This window comes from Notolabrus celidotus, chromosome 17 (genome assembly GCF_009762535.1).
Source record: "Notolabrus celidotus isolate fNotCel1 chromosome 17, fNotCel1.pri, whole genome shotgun sequence".
NCBI lineage: Eukaryota > Metazoa > Chordata > Actinopteri > Labriformes > Labridae > Notolabrus > Notolabrus celidotus.
Genome location: NC_048288.1, coordinates 21,414,336 through 21,431,344, shown reverse-complemented (window position 1 = coordinate 21,431,344; position 17,009 = coordinate 21,414,336). Strand labels below are relative to the sequence as shown.

Here is a 17,009-nt window from a genome sequence, read left to right as displayed (position 1 = left end):
GGTGGCTATTTCAGGAAGGAAAGCTGCTGCACGTGTACTGCACCTGTAATGACCTCACGTGCTGTTCCTGCTGATGTCGCATTGATTGTTAAATCGATACTGAAAATTGACCGGGAGCATTTTCTGAGCTGAAGCCAACAAATGCAAGCATCATTGCAGGATCCTAGGATTTTGATTTTGGAATCTTCAAGAGTCCGTAAAGAGATGTAAATTCTGACATTTGAGGGCCTAAAACCAAGATTTATTTTGGACATTGTTGCTTTATAAGCGTTCCCAGAGAGTCAATCCATGTATTAAGATCTGTCAGTCAATTATCTTTGAGCAGATGCAATGTATGAATATTCAACACCTCTGTTTAAGGACAAGAATCTTTTCAATAGGAAAGGAATTTGAAAGTATGTTTTACCAGTTTCAGCTTCTGAAAGGAAAAACCAATTGTTTCTTTTTACCTTTCCTGATATTCAACCCATTATACTTGCGATTTAGCGAGCAAAGATGTACATAGATTAATACTATAACTGAAATCACAATTGATAACTGACAATAAACTAGGAGCACTTCTGACTCCTCTATTGCCATGTATTCTGATTTGATTATATATTTCAAACCGGAGCACACCTGTGCATGCAGTAATGTCTCTTTCATGTATAAGTCTTCATCTCAGGTCACTGACGCTGTTGTTGAGTGTGTGTAGAGATGACATCTTACAGGGCATGTAGGGATACATTTGGGATGTAGCAGCGACTCAGGATACTTTCTCAAATACAGCATTAGCTGGTGAAATCCTCAGTCTTCTACCTCAGTAAAATATGGGTCATCAAGTGCTGTAAATTCAGTGATTCATCATCAATTGCACTTGTTTTTGGGTCATTTCTAGTGAGCTTCTGCTGTTTTTAAATACCTGTTGAATCAGCAATGCGGCACTTTAAATTTTTTGTTGTGTACGCTAGGTCGCTTCTGTTGCTTTGTATGTTTTCAACGCATCTTAAGAGTTTTCAGATGATGTAAATGCTCTGCTGTGTGAAAACTTGAGGATTTTTTTCCTCCTCTTGGAATACCTGCAGGACGTGTTTTGAAAATCGCAATCCTGTTATCTTCCTCTGAAACAGTGTTTGTTGTTCTTTGTACGTAATGGTGGACCTCATACCCACGTCTACTGTGTTGGAATGTGTAGGCATGTTAATAAGTAAATGAAATAAACTTTATATCGGTTATTTTTATCAGGAGGAAAATGGAACCACTGGAAAAACAAATAATTAAACACTTTTATTATCAGCAGACAATTCATTAGAGCCGTATATATCGTGGAACTCTACTAAAAACTGTTATCAATTGACTTTCCACAAATTGGTTGAACAGCTAATCTATTAACGGATTATCTATACTACTACTCACATCATTTAAATACAGTTTGCCAAAGGGAGATTTTTCTTCAAATTTAACTAGAAACATCTGCTAAACATTTATCACCACATAGTGACACATGATAAGAAAAACGAATTATTGCTATCAAACAAGCCAAAGAGTGGGAGTGTGACTAAGAAGCACACTTATCGCCCCTGTTGATCGACTTAATCCCACTGAAGCTGTACTTACCCAGCCACTTTCTCATTGAAGAGCTCCTGTGATTGATCTGTGATGCGGTTGACATGGCAATGGAGCAGATCATTCAATAGTGTGTGCAGCACTTCCTTAGAAAGGTCATTTTACTTGTGAAATTATCTTGTACACCCAGAATTACACAAGGCGGTTCTTTGTCAGGGGTCTTCATTAAGATATAGCCTTGACACCTTTTTTTCCCTAGCAGCTTTCTTCCTCCAACATGACAAGTGAAGCATCCTTTATTTATTTTTTTCTGCCCGAGGTAATCAGCAGCATCCACCGTGATTGCATTTTAATTAAAAAGGCGCCATTTTAATCATCTCTGGCGTTGTGTTGGAGAGAGAGGATGTGGCGTTATCAATCCTCTGTCCCTGCCTATCACACTAACACACACATACACACTTACTGTCTGACTAACTCTGCTTGGCTGAATGCTTCATTAAATGGAAGGTCGTAATTAATATTGAGGGTTGACAAGGCCGCCCGGAGAACGCAATGAATTAAACAGGGGAGTGATGAGGAGGTAAAGCTGAAAGGGCTGACACTAATTGTAGAGCAGTGAGATTCTTGATCGAAAGGGATTGTGTGTGTCTCTCAAATCCGAGTGGGTGCTTTGTAAGTTTGGTCTGATGTGTCTCTGTTAACATTTTGAGTGTGATATTTGTAAAACCAGAATTAAGGGAAAAGTAGCTAAAATTTTTGGGTTTAACCCCAATCCCCTCAATGTAACCCGAATATACTCCAATTACTGATATATATGATAAAGGAAAGTATCACATTTCCCAAACTTTATAAATGCAAAGGTTCAATATTAAAAAGTTTGCTAATGAAGCTTTTGTGGATCGACTTTCGGACTCATTTATTTCAGCTCAAGTTTCAATTCTCTGAGTTGAAAGGCACTTTAAAGCTCCTGTGAGGAGTTTTTTGCCAGTTGTGAAACAGACTAAAATTAATACTGAGCTTCCTTTTGACTTACAAAAGCAAACTAGACCATCAGTATGCAAATCGAATATTTCTAAAGAGGCTTTCTTAATGTCTGAAACAACTGTGGGGTCAGGGGTCAAACATTATTATTAACATCCTCTTGTCGAAACAGCTTTTTCTACAGAGGGCGATTAAAAAATAAATTGAACATGTACATAATCAGCAAGGACATAAGATGTAACACTTAGTCCACTACAAATGACACAAACTGAAAGCATACTGAGACGACAATGGGTCCACATTTAAACCTTCTGTCAACGCAAAAAAGGAACTCTGACTGACAAATGTATTGGTAAAGAGCTACCTTTAAAGCATTTAACAGTTACAGAACAACAATGGTACGGAAGAAGATTAGGGCCACGGAAAAAAAAAAAATTAAGTTCAAAATTATAATTGTTTTAATCATTCTGAGAAAAAAGTCAGAATTCTGAGATTAAAGGTGACATATCATGCAAAATTGACTTTTTAATGGTTCTCTACCTGAAATATGTGTCCCTGGCATGTCTACAAACCCCCCGAGAATGAAAAAAATCCATTCTGCCCCTGTTTTGATTTCTCCACCTTTCTGTAAATGTGTGCTGAAACGAGCCGTTTCAGACTTCCGTGTTTTTGTTACGTAACAACAATATCCGGTCTGTCACGGAGTCAGAGCTCGGAGCTTGTTCAGCCCATAGACTGTACAAAATAATACTGAATCCCCCCTCCGTTTTTCATTACCTGCACAAATGTGTGCTAACAAGGAGCTTAGGAGGGAGGCATGCTAGTTGTAGGCTGTCTTAATAAACACAAAGGTCGGTTTTACTCCCCACGTCTGCAGATTTGAAGATCTAGTGGATGATTTTTATTTGTCATGGATAAGTGCTAGCGCTAATTAGCATAGCCACATAGCTACATGTCGTAGCTGTAGCTGTGTACCAAGACACACGTCGACATACTGACAAATAAAACAACAAGAAACACTAAATCTGTGACCAATCCTTCATAAAAGGTCCTGCTGCCTTTCCGGCAGAGGTCGGTTTTACTCCCCACGTCTGCAGATTTGAAGATCTAGTGGATGATTTTTATTTATCATGGATAAGTGCTAGCGCTAGTTAGCATAGCCACATAGCTACATGTTCGTAGCTGTGTACCAAGACACATGTCTACATACTGATAAATAAAACAACAAGAAACACTAAATCTGTGACCAATCGTTCAGAAAAGTCCTGCTACAGGCGTCTCTCCGTCAGGATCAGATTCTGGATCAGATTCAGAGGGTTGAAGTAACGTGATCTCTGAGCAGCCGTGTATATTCAGCCAACATGTAAACATTAGATCAACGTGCTGGAGAGCCGAGGCACATCCACTTCCGGAGGGGGCGTGGTCAGAGGGAAAACAGAGTGTTCTGAGGAGGACTGAAGAAGGGGACTTTTCAGGCATGCCAAAATCTGATTTCAAAGTGTTTTTTTGAGCATAAACTTTAAAGACATGTTTTGGGGACCTCTTAGACCAATATATATTGATGAAAAAAGCGTGATATGTCACCTTTAAAGTCAGAATTCTTACTTTTTTCTCAGAATAATAAAAAAAAACAAAAAAACTTTGAACTTAATTTATTTTTTTTCAGTGGCCCTAATCATCTTCCGTGCAATAGCATTAATTTAAAGCGGTGGTTTTTACAACTGATAGTTCCAAATCTCCTTTTAGCTCCATTTGGGTCTCCACCAACTCCCAAAGGAAATATCTGAACCTTTAACTGAAAAATGCAACACTTTGTTTCGCAAAACACTGTATGCTGTACACCTTACCTTACACACACTCAACAGAGGCACAACCATGCAGAATGGAGGAACAGGGGACCGAAACCACCAATCATCCAATTTGTACACAATTGTACACAACACTCTCCGGCTCCTTACTTTTATATGCCAGTGGTCAAGTGTTGTTTGTCTTGTCTTATTTTTCTATATGAAATTGTCCTTTTGTGTCTTCTGTGGTTGCTATGTGCTGTTCTCAACCAAGAGTAGCATTTTAAAAATACAGTTGACATGAAGAATGTAGATTTCTGTTTCCATGAAAATGTAGGATGTGTGTATCTGGTAGAAAATAATAATCTGAGGTCTGAGTTGTCTGAAAAGTATTTTTTGGCCTTGTGTTCTTTTTTTTTGAGCAGTGAGTTGTCTCCCTTCGTTTCAGAACATTCTGTCTTTTCATTTTGTTCAAGGGAACTGAGCGACCTCACAGCTCTGTTCGGTTGCCTCACTCCACATCATTAAATGTCCATTTTAGTGACATATTGAAGCCATTACCTTCAAGAAGTGTAATTTCCTCAAATGTGCCCTCAACCCCCAAACAAAATAGCTGCATATTGTGTCTGTACAATAATGCTCTCACAAAGGACTAGATTGTAATAATTCTATCAGAGTAAATGACCCTCATGATGGATCTGAGGTGAACAAAGTCAAACAAACTTGTAACAAGTGTTGCCTGAAAAGCTCCTGCCTCATCCACACCTCGCCTGATTATCTGTCCTCTCTCTTTGAATTGATTAGTCGACTTCTCGCTGCTATCTTGTCTCATTATCCGAGAGGTCTGACAGAGGCCTCTCTTTCTACTCAGCCTGTTCTTCAATCACAGTCAAAAGCTGCTCACAAGCGAGGCCACCGGGCCAAGGGGCTGCATCCAAATACGTCACTCCTTCTGATTGGCTGATGGACAAAAACAAATACGGCGATAAAACACTTGGAATGTGAAGGCTGAGGCTTGACCTAGTTGTTAACAGAGTTTGTATTTTCCCTGAGAATGCAAACAGCAAGTGTGAGCCTTTTGAGAGCTTAATGGACAAATCTAATGCAGTGTCTCACTTGTCTTAAGGTCTTGTTATTGTCAGAGCTCGTTTGGACCCTGCGTGCAACCAAATCAGCCAGAGGAAGAAAAAAAAAACTTCATCAGGAGTGTTAACCTGGCTGACTTTTATTCTTAACTCTATGCTTTGTTCTAAAAGTATATAAATGTGGACGATCACCTGTGCAGATGGGCGAGCAGAACAATCAGTCCTCTGCTTGCAGCAACTCCCACGTGTGAAATATGAACACAGGGAACAGCTACCCATAATGCTCCTGCCATCTGTTCATTTATTAGTCTGGAACACCCAGCCCTAGTCCAAAGCGTTAAAGTTCATTAATATTCATAAAACATTCATATATGGAAACGTTGCCCGTGGAGTTGGGGTATTAGTGTCACAGACAGGATAGGAGAAGTCGCACTAATTGATGATTGATGGCTGTGCCATTAGCAGCGAGGCCCACAGCTAAAGTTAATACATTACTAAGCTCTACTTCGAGAGAGCAGTGACATATTTAGAAATACAGACATTTGGCTAATTTTATACTGCTATCTAGTACATTTTCTGTACATTTAGCCATCTGCTGCATATAGTACTAATGGTTATGTTCTATCACCTGAAACATCATGTCATTTTTGCATCCCCACTATAAACTGTAGAAAATATAGACGTAGGATCTTTGAGGAACTGGGCTTTGAGCCTCCTACCCAACAGCTACAGTGTTCCCGCCTGTCAATCAAGTCAGCCTGTGCCTCTCATTGGAAGACTTGTAATCTCAATATCTTCGAAATTGCAGTGTTAGAAAAAAATTCCAAGTCATTTAAGGACCACTTAAAGCAGGCATGTCCAAAGTACGGCCCGGGGGCCAATCGCGGCCCAAGGTCCATTTATTTATGGCCCCAAGCTTCCATCCTAAATTGTCTTATTTATAGCACATAAATGAATCACCTTCTGAATCATCTTTACATTTGCAGTTTCTTTCAAGCGCACAAACAAAACTAAAGTCAATCAAACGTCACAAAAAGCTTCACATGGACTATTTGTATAAAAGCCAAAGCTCTGGGAATTCTGCAAGATGGCAATTAAGAAGAAACACAAGAACTCTTAAAGCTGACAGGTTTTCAAAATTAATGTTTTCATCATGATGAAAATGTTCTTGATGAACACTAAAAGTTCAGAAGACACTAAAGAGGACACAAGGCAAGATCAAAATTATGAAATTGTACAGAAAAGGCAAAATTAGGTGCATAAAAAATGTTCAGAACTCAGGAAAATGATTGTTTAGTTCTTAGATTGTTGTCTGCTGGTCAGAACAGTCTTAAAAACAACATGAAAAAGAAGTGTGATGAAATACAGATTGTGATCCTGCCATAGGAAAATAATGATACAATATTTTTCCCACATTGCCCGACCCTAATGAAAAACCTTTTCTCCCAGAAGAAGATAAAGTTTGCTAATCTTTACATGGTACTTCCTAGTTACTGTTTTATTGAGAAAACATTTAAAATAATTGTTATTAAATATTTCATATATAACTTTTAGGATTCCAAAGTCTCAGTAGGAGCCACTGGCCCTGAGGTATTCTGACAACATCATATGTGGCCCTCTTTGAAAAAAGTTTGGACACCCCTGACTTAAAGCATTCCAAGTGATCCGACCACAAAGTTTCAGATCCAGTCCAGATCAAGAGAGCAGCAAACCTGAAGGCCTTTTTTCCAAGTTCAGTCCTGACCCTCGGAACAGACAGTAATAAGAGATCCTGAGATCGAAAGACACAAATCACTTTTTCCTTGAGCCCAATTAGATGAATTCAAAATGCTTTTTTTTTTTATATATACATCACAGGGGAACAACACACAAGGTATTCTACTCATAATAATGTAAATCCCCTTTGACCAGTCATTGTTGGGGTTGTTGCTAAATAACATAAATTGTATAATCATAACTTAAAAAGTCTTTTCCCAGTCACAATTCAGTTAGGGAATCTGCTTTAAAAAGGAGAATTGTTTCATGTTGTAAATAATTCTTCTTCTTTTCTCACCATCAGGTTGCCTGTTTGAAGATGAGCTCTGTACACCCTACGAGTTCTGCGTCAACGGTAAGTCAGACTTAGAGAGCCATGTGCGCCTTACTCATCTATTTTAAGCATTCAGGAATTCATAGAAGCATTGATTGACAATACAAAATGTGCTAATGGCATATATTCAGCTCTGTTCAGATGTATGAATCATGAAAAGCATTCAAATATCAGGTCGTCAGTCTGCAGCAGTGAGAAACGGTTTAAATAAACCAAGTTTTTCCTTACCATGACTAGAATCAATACTGGTTTCACCCTTTGTTTGTCAAGGTTTCTCCAAACACTAAATGGTCACAACCTCATCTACAAACCATCTCAGCTTTTGAGAATGGCTGTGTCTGTGTCAGTTGTTGCCATGGCAACATGTCACCAGATAAATAGCGGGGAGAAATGATGGGGGGGGGGCTTTTTACAACGTGACATTCAGCAGATACACACAGCAGGGGGGCCTTGATTTTGAAGGGGATTGATAGCATGTCGATATCGAGGAGGATCTTCACAAGAGCGACATCATGAAAGGTTAATGTATTCTGCCATCGTAGAAGGTTTCAGAGATGAGGTGGTGGTGGTTCAGGAGACGGTATACTTTCATGTTTACAGGGTATCTATATGATCCCGTCTGTCCCAGTTTATGTTCGGCCTCAGCTGCATAATGATTAGAAATCTTTGCTTTTAGATTGTTTTGTTCGCTTGAGGTTTGCTCACTTCTGCAGATTCATCACACAGTCAGTTTCATAAAGAGGACGACGCCAACAAAGGGAACACTATCTCATCGGCAGACAACAGAATTTCATGCAAAAACATGATGGGATCTTTACGAGACAGCATGGAGCAGAGAGAGTCACATCCTTTTTACAGTAAAGATATAAACCTCTATGTTTTTATTGCTCATATTTCTGTCAGGTGGAGTCAGTATATCTGAGCTGCAACAAGAATTGAATCTTGTTTATTTAATTAGGTTATTTTCTCTACTAATCAGTAAAAAAATAATTGTTTTCATGATGTAAAAAATAGCGAAATAAACTCATTAAATTCCCCAGATGTCAAGGTGACACCTGCAAATGATTTGTTTGTTCTTCCAATTAACATTTTAAAAGCAGAAGATATTTAATCAACTGGTATATTTATATCATTAAAGTGAATTTTCTTTCATTTTCTCCTCATCTAAATGATTAAGCAACCATTAATGTTCACCAAAATAAATAGCAAAATAACCTCACTCTGTCTTCTTGTGAAATAACAAACAAGATATAGTCTAACAAGCCTTTGGTGTTCTAGTTGGAGGATTTTTATATCTCTGCCCATATTTCCATAATAACCCACTTCAGGGGGAAACAGGGAAGGAGAAGGCAGCACGCAAGACTGATATAAAAAACTGACTTTAATTACACAGACCACAGTGGTACAGAGGGGAGCTGTGTGTAGCGTAATAGAGGGAAATTGCTGACACCAGGACAGAAAAAACCCCAGAGGCCGAGGGGAGGGTCGTGGGTTTGGAAGTTTCATCTTACATTAGATTGTCAAGGAGGGCTGTGATGTGGATGGTCATTTATTTTGATAACCTTTCCCGCATATTCCACATCTTTTCATCTTCTTTCATCACATTCTGGCCGAGGGAGCAGGGCTCGCATTACTCCTGTAACACGGAAATGAATACTAGCTCCATAAAGGAAAAATATATACAGGGAAAGAAAAGATTAATGTTGAGTTAATGTTGTACATAATATGCAAGTAATGAGACATTATTTAGCTGCTTCATAAACCCTCTGCACATTATTCAATCCACCCTCTGTCACTCTCCGTCGGACTCGTGATGAGCAGCAGCCACTGAGCAGACAGAGGCTGAGTGGGTGTAACTAGGTCTGCCACTTCAACTCTTCCCCAGGTCCCTGAAGGAGTAACCTGGTTTATTCTGGGCCCGGCCAACCATGCTCTCCCTCACCAGGGCTGTTGCCATGCAAGGTGGCTGAGGGGAGGGCAGGGTTGTGAGAGGGAGCAACTCTCTGTGGTGTTAACCTGCACCATTTTAAACGGGGGCTGACGGTCGTTTACAGAGCACAAAAATACTCAATGGAATTTTTCATGTCATTTTCAGACCTTAATTTAAACTCATAGATAAAAACAGATCTCTTTAAAATGTGTTATACAGTAAAACAATGTGAAATGATTAACTAGCTACTGTTGCTACACTTGCTAGTTAAGCTTTCCCTTCTCAGGCGCTTCATATAAGATGTAATAAGATAACATTGACAGATTTATCACTTGAAATATGTAGAAATATTTCAATCAATGGCTCTTCTATTTGTTTGAAGTAAAAACAAGCAGGCGCCTCATTACTAACTAACAACAGTTTGAAAGAAGTTTATTTTATTGGGACAAACCCCTTGAGATGTGCCATCTCATTTTAGAGGGGGTCCCAGACAGACAATAACAAATAGAAAACAGTACAATACAAAATACACAACAAAACATGAATCCTTCAAAAGAGGAAAAACAAACAAACAAAACAAAAAAAACAACCCATGAACAGTCAGACAATAAACCAACTTGACGAAAAAACAACAATAACAACAACAAAACAGGGGTTGGTACAACCTTAAACAAGGTACAATCGACAAGGGAAGAATTATGGTGGCCCGGAAGTGCAAATCCCAACTGCATTTTAGAAAACACTACGGCAAATCAGGAAACACTACGGCAAATCAGAAAACACTACGGCAAATCAGGAAACACTACGGCAAATCAGGAAACACTACGGCAAATCAGGAAACACTACGGCAAATCAGGAAACACTACGGCAAATAAGGAAACACTACGGCAAATCAGAAAACACTACGGCAAATCAGTAAACACTACGGCAAATCAGGAAACACTACGGCAAATAAGGAAACACTACGGCAAATCAGAAAACACTACGGCAAATCAGAAAGCACTACGGCAAATCAGGAAACACTACGGCAAATCAGGAAACACTACGGCAAATCAGGAAACACTACGGCAAATCAGGAAACACTACGGCAAATCAGAAAACACTACGGCAAATCAGGAAACACTAAGGCATTGATAGCATTGCCATTGTGATTTGCACTTCAGGGCCACCATAAAGAATAGAACACAAATCAATAAACTATAGGAGCATTGGTGAAACACAAAGAAAAACGTATAACAATAATCGTCATAAAAAAATAAATGAATGAAGAAGTAAAGGAAGTAGAGGAACAGTGAGGGCTTTACAGAGACATAAACAGTTTGTTTTGAAATGGGAAAACAAAGATTTTTTAAATAAGGGAAAAGAAGATATAGAACGAATATTTAAAGGTAAGTTATTCCAGTCGCAAGGGCCCTGAAACATAAAAGCTTTTTTACAAACTTCCTTGGCTGCAAATGGTACTCGCTAAAGAAAGTGATCAGAACATCTTAATGAATAAGTTTGCTTTGTCAGCTGAAATGCTAGCAGACTTTCTCACATATGCTAGCTTGTGTAAGCTAACACTAACCCTTAAACTCTGACATTTTGAAGACCTTAATCCTTAAATTACTTTATTTACTCCTACTATGTAAAACAAATAAAGAACAAACAAACACAATATGTACTTTCTAACTAAGAAAGTACTTAGAGAACTAAGTAAGTTCTCTCTTGACTGCTGCTGGCATTAAATGCATAATATACTGTATTATAATTATCTTGCCATATTAATATTATATTATTTTATATTACATTATTATTCTAGCTACAACTCATGGTCATATTACATACCCATATTATTTTTATTTATTGCTTAATTTGTCATTACCAACCATAATAACATCATGTCAACCTGTCACTACTGAATTTTTTTAATACTGCCTGTAATTACTTCTATTTAATATAAATTCCATTTGTAACATTGTATATATCTAAATTGTATTCTAGCTTTACTTATCTATTGATATTTTTACTTATTTTTATTTTATTTTATTTTATTGTTATATCTTATCTTATCTTATCTTACTTGGTAAAATATAAATGGTTAAGTAGGGTTGCGAAATTCCAGGAATTTTCAAAGTTGGAAACTTTCCGTGGGAATTAACAGGAATTTGCTAAATTGAAGGTTGGCTCTTAAAATGGAACTTAAATAAAGTTGGAGAAAATATATTTTTTAGCATAATCCTGACTAAAACAACCAGATTTCATGCATATACAGTTGAATATCTATGCTATTCCTCAACCACATGCACATAGCACACTGCTTACTGCAGGGCTATTGAGACCACACCCCCTACATGCACTGTGCGTTCCTCCATCACATGCAGATGATTTCTAGAATCCTGCAGAGGCTAGGCTGGAGAAGCTTGAGGGGAGATGCTTTTTCATTTAACATTTTGAATGGGACTTTTTGGGATTGCATTTTTGTTAATTTTTGAATGGGTTGGGTTGGGGGTATGAGTAATATTTAACTCAACTTTCATGTTTTTGTTCTTCACTGAAAGAATTGATTGTTCAAAAAAATATATAACACTTGATAAAGTTCTACTTACAAATACATTTGTTTCAATTGTATTATTTTGGATGGATGTCTGCTTATAACAAAACAAATATTGATGCTTGGATATGATACCTTTCCATTAAATTACCCTCCATTCCCAGTTAATTCCCATAATTCCCATGGAAAGCTTCCATTTTGGAATATTTTATTTCCTCAGCTTAACTTCCCATGGAAATTTACCAAGAATGTTCCACCCCTTTGCAACCCTATGGTAAAGTGCTAAAAGTCTGAGGCTAAAGATAAGTTCTATGCAATCTCTACTATCAAACAAAGCAGCAAACATATCCAGGCAAGATTGTCTGCGAGTGAGAGGACACATGGTATTATTGTGCAGCTCTTTGAAGAAAATGTAAACAACAATATTTCCTATAAGACAGAAGTTGGAATAGAAAATGGTCTTTTCATGCTCTTGATCCAGCACATGATATACTGCTCCACTGTGTCATTTAGTCTTCAGATGCCATGTCTCATTATTGAACCAGCCTTTTCATACATTGTTTTAATCTTCAGGGACGTACTCCCTCTAAAGGATATGTGTTTACTTCATGACTAGAAATGCACTTTTAATTTGCCACAGCTCTCTAGAGCCTGTGGCTTACTGCCATGGTAGGCTAAGCTAAAGTACAGCACATAAGTGCTACATGTTTCCCAGAGGGCACTGGTTGGCTCCTATTAAACACTTAACCAACAGAGTTTTATCGATCTGTGGTTATCTTGCCTCCACTTGGGCCAATACTGTCTGCAGCGTCCACGCTGTATCGTAGATTTAAACGATTTAGGTGATGTGTCTATTGATTGAAGCTGGCAAAGAGTTCAGCTGCAACATAAACACTTTTAATAACCACTATACAATTTAAAATCCTATACAAATTTGCATGGGAAGAGAAAGAGCACCATGGCAGGAGATGCAAACCAAACATAATGGAGAATTAAGTTAAGAAACAATTAAAGATCAAGGTAACAACACAGGATCACATGGATAACAAAGCACAAGAGTGAAACTGAATGGGCAGTAGGTTTGGAAGTAGCCCTGAGAGGCTGGTTTGTCTCTATTCATTCTCTGTATTTAAATGTAGATTGCAGTGCATGAATAATGTAATTTAATTATCATTTCAAAGCTATAATTTCCACATTAATAAACACCTGAATAATCCATAAACATTTTATCAATCATACCTTGATCCCTTATGCTTCTCTTTCAGCTCTTTTCTTTATAAGCAGACTTCATTTGCCCGGCCTTGGTGCATTGATTTTTGCCTATTCATTTTTCTGACATGAGCTGCACAGCTAATACACCTGCTTCAATACGTCTTGATTTCTCTTCTGAGTCTTCTCCTCCTTCCATCCTACAGTCTTTTAGAAATTCTTTGCCGACTGTCAGCTTTAGCGTGTGCTCCTGTTATCCGAGAGCATTAGCCTTCACAGTCTAAATAGCTTTAGCAGCAGCCGGGTGTCGCTCTGTCTGTCACTGTAGGAGGAGAGACATGTTTGGATTTAAGGATTTTTACCTTTTTTGGGGGGGCTGGAATTTTGCTTCTTTATTCCTGCCAACTCCATACCAAAGATTCCTTTTATTATGAATGACAGTGATTTGTTAGATTGTCCACCTTCTGTACAGGTTAATTGATTCTGTGGGCTTGCATTATTGATGGCATTGATTCGGGTTGACAGCAATCGTCTTGTCCGGCAAGGTGGCACAAATTGATCTATTGTCAGCTTAATATTTCCTGTAACCTGACAGATCATCATTATAAAATCTCTCTGTTCTGCTCTGCTTTATAGGCTTTGCTTCATTCTCCTGCATCCCTCTTAAAGATTTCTTGATGTTTGTTACTTTCTGTCATACTTGAGGAAAAGCTCCCTGATATTTAACTGTATTATATATTTGTGTTATTTTCAGTTTTAAACAACCTTTATGAGAAACACACCTCATGTGCTCTTCCAAGCCCGATACTGTTTTTCTAGCTGTCAACAGAATCAAGGTTTCCTGCAGGCTGCCAACTCGAATGAAACCATCATCGCATGTTCTGATTTTGTCTTTACTGTGAATCTACAGAACAGGGCTTTTGAGATTCATTGAGCATGTGACTCTGAATAGTTCAGGATCACCTCCTTATAAATCAATCAACTGTTATGCCCGACAAACAAGGATTTTTTTTCTTAAAATACCTCAGATGTCTATTTTTAGTGCAGATGATCCCTGTTTGTGTGTGACTGTGTTTCTTGTTGCTATCGGAAATGTCCCTGACAATATAGAAGGATATGACATGTTTAACAGTGCCTGTTGCCACTGTTGCCATGGAAACCAAAGAGGGATGCAGAGCATCAAACATTGAACAGTTTCCCATCATTTGTTATGTCACCAGCCTGCCTTCAGTCCTTACATAATGTCTGTCATAAGTGTCTAACTGGGAAAAAATCAATCACAACAGCAGTCTTTATTTTCATGTCCCTATATTTAATATGCCACCTGCTGTACTATCGTCAGAAAAGAGGGCTTGTCAAATAAGATTGACGTCTGTGAAGGTGGCGTCCTGTGATTCAGACCCGTCTGTGCTGATCAGTGCATCTGTAGGTGGGAAATTTTCTCTGCCCTGTTTGCAATCCCAAAATAACTCCAGAGTGTTGTGCTATGTTGTTTATGCTAATTCACCACCTCTCACTGCTTTTTTTTTTTTTGTCCTGCACAGAGCTGTCATTAAACGGATCGCTAGGAGAGGGGGAGTCAGGAAAACACCGGTTTCTCGTTTAGAATAAGAATTTAATTTCGAGCCTCGTCGTCTGACATCAGATTATTATCTTTGTAATTGTCAGTCACTGAATTTTTGCACAGAACATGGCACTTTAATTACATTTTGCCAGGGGGAGGTAAAATGCTCGGTGATGTGTGAATAGAGTGAAAGTATCTTGTGTCTCACTCATGGAGTAAAGTTGAAGTTTTTCTGTGTCCAAATGTAACAGTGTTAGTATAACTAGTTGATATTATTAACTTTACTTGGATCTACTCACCTGGATACATATCCACTGTATAGAAATCATTCTGGGGTTGAAACTTTCAGCTTTTTGAACATTTAAAGATGAATTTGTACAACCAAAACAATCCTGGAAAATGTCAGTGGTGAAAGGATAAAAAGATAAGGCTTAAAGCTAAGTTTCCAGGCAACTGCGTAAGCTGATGAAGCTAACGAGCGAGACATGTAATCATGTCATCTCTGTAGGGTTAATCTCATTTCAACACTGTAGTGTTAGTTTAAAAATTCAAACCTATCCTAAAATAAATTAATAACTATTATTGACTAAACAACTTATTTTTTATTCAATGGAACTTATTTAAAGCAGCCAGTTGATAGCATGCTAAGACTTTTAGCTACTATTGTTACTAGTTCCATGAAAAGCTGTCTATCTTCACATGACGATGCTAAACATGAAGTTTCAAACATAATTTGGACAGATTTAGCCTGCTGCTTGAAATTTGTAAATAATTGATCACTGGTTCTTCCTTTTATTCCTCATTTTGAGCTAGCAACAGTAAGCTTTCACAGCTGAAGTGCTAGCAAGAGTTTGGCTAGCTATTGTTGGGTAATGCTGAAGCTTAAACTCCAAGATGGTGGTGGAAATTCTAATTTCTAAATGGTTCTTTAGATACGTAAATATGATCTTTAATCCAAACAACCTTTTTAAGATAATGAAATGCTAAAAGACTTAGTTTTCTCAATACTTCTTAGCTAACAGTGCCGCTAACATAAAGACATGTCATCAAAACAATACTGTAGTGTAGGGCTTGTTAGCCTTGGTGTTTGAGTGCGGTATTATATCGAAAGTATTCAGTGGGGGACAAAGTACACAGTTTCATTACTTAAGTCAAAGTATAGATCCGCCAGGTCAAATATTACTCCAATACAAGTGGAAGTTGCTCTGTCAGATTATTAATTGAGTTAAAGTACTGAAGAACTTGCTCTGTTACATTATGTTTATTATGTTAAAAAATACTTGACATCTCTAAAAACTATACCATGGAATAAAAACAGAAACTAAGTTACTACACAGACAACTTAGTTTGAAATGTTCATCTGGAATGAAACAAACGTTACGTAGCTCAACACGCTTTCTCAGGATGGACTGTGAATTTTTGTATGTTTGAGCAGAGTGGGAAACAAGGGGAACATTTGAAACGATACATATCATTCTTCATTTTAAAAACCTCTAACACAGGCTGAAGATATGACCATGGGTGCTCAGGTGGAGAATTATAGCCATCATTACCACCTCTAAATGACCTGCCTGATCTGAGTGAAATTTGCTCTGTGTTTGCTCCACGTTCAACCGTGGAGACGCACGATATACAAGTATGACTAAACCACTGAGACAAACAGAACTACACAAACACATTTTACTGTCTTAGGGATCAGATTTCAGAAAAGAGAAGGAAATTCATGAGCTGATGTCAAAGCTAAATTAGTGAGTAACTAGAGCATTGTTAGAAATGTAGTGGAGTAAAAAGTACAATAATTGTCTTCTGAATGTAGTGGAGTAAAAGTAATAAGTTTCCCCAAAAAATAATACTCAAGTAAAGTACAGATACTCAAAAAATGTACTTAAGTACAGTACTCAAGTAAATTTACTCTGTTACTGTCCACCACTGAAAGTGTGATATTCATTTTCTTACTCCTCTGATGGTTTGGATTCTTAAGACCTATAAAAATTAAAAACTGAGCAGTTTGCAACATCAAAATAAAAACATAGATTAGCAGTGTAGAGCTATAATGAACTGATTGGCATTGGAGTGGAGGACAGGAAATTGTAGCTTGTAATGGTCATCAGCGTGTTCTTCAGGGCCAGACGTGTCATTGAACATCAATCACAACATTGATATTTGCTGTCATTTTCAGACATCTTGGGGCTAATTAATGGGATGCAGTGGTGCGTTACAAACTGTTGATTCACATCATTAGACATCAGCTAATCACAGCGGCATCCTCCTCACACACTCTCACAT

At 37.9% G+C, this 17,009-nt stretch overlaps 1 protein-coding gene across 1 annotated transcript in view; it reads left to right on the top strand.

Annotated features, from left to right (window-relative positions):
• The window catches only part of ptprn2 (protein tyrosine phosphatase receptor type N2), a 162,052-nt gene that overhangs the window by 15,896 nt on the left and 129,147 nt on the right, over positions 1 to 17,009 (top strand). Inside the window, exon 2 of the mRNA XM_034706778.1 lies at positions 7,458 to 7,508. Within this exon, the coding sequence (XP_034562669.1) occupies positions 7,458 to 7,508 (51 nt within the window). The remainder of the gene's footprint in view (positions 1 to 7,457; positions 7,509 to 17,009) is intronic.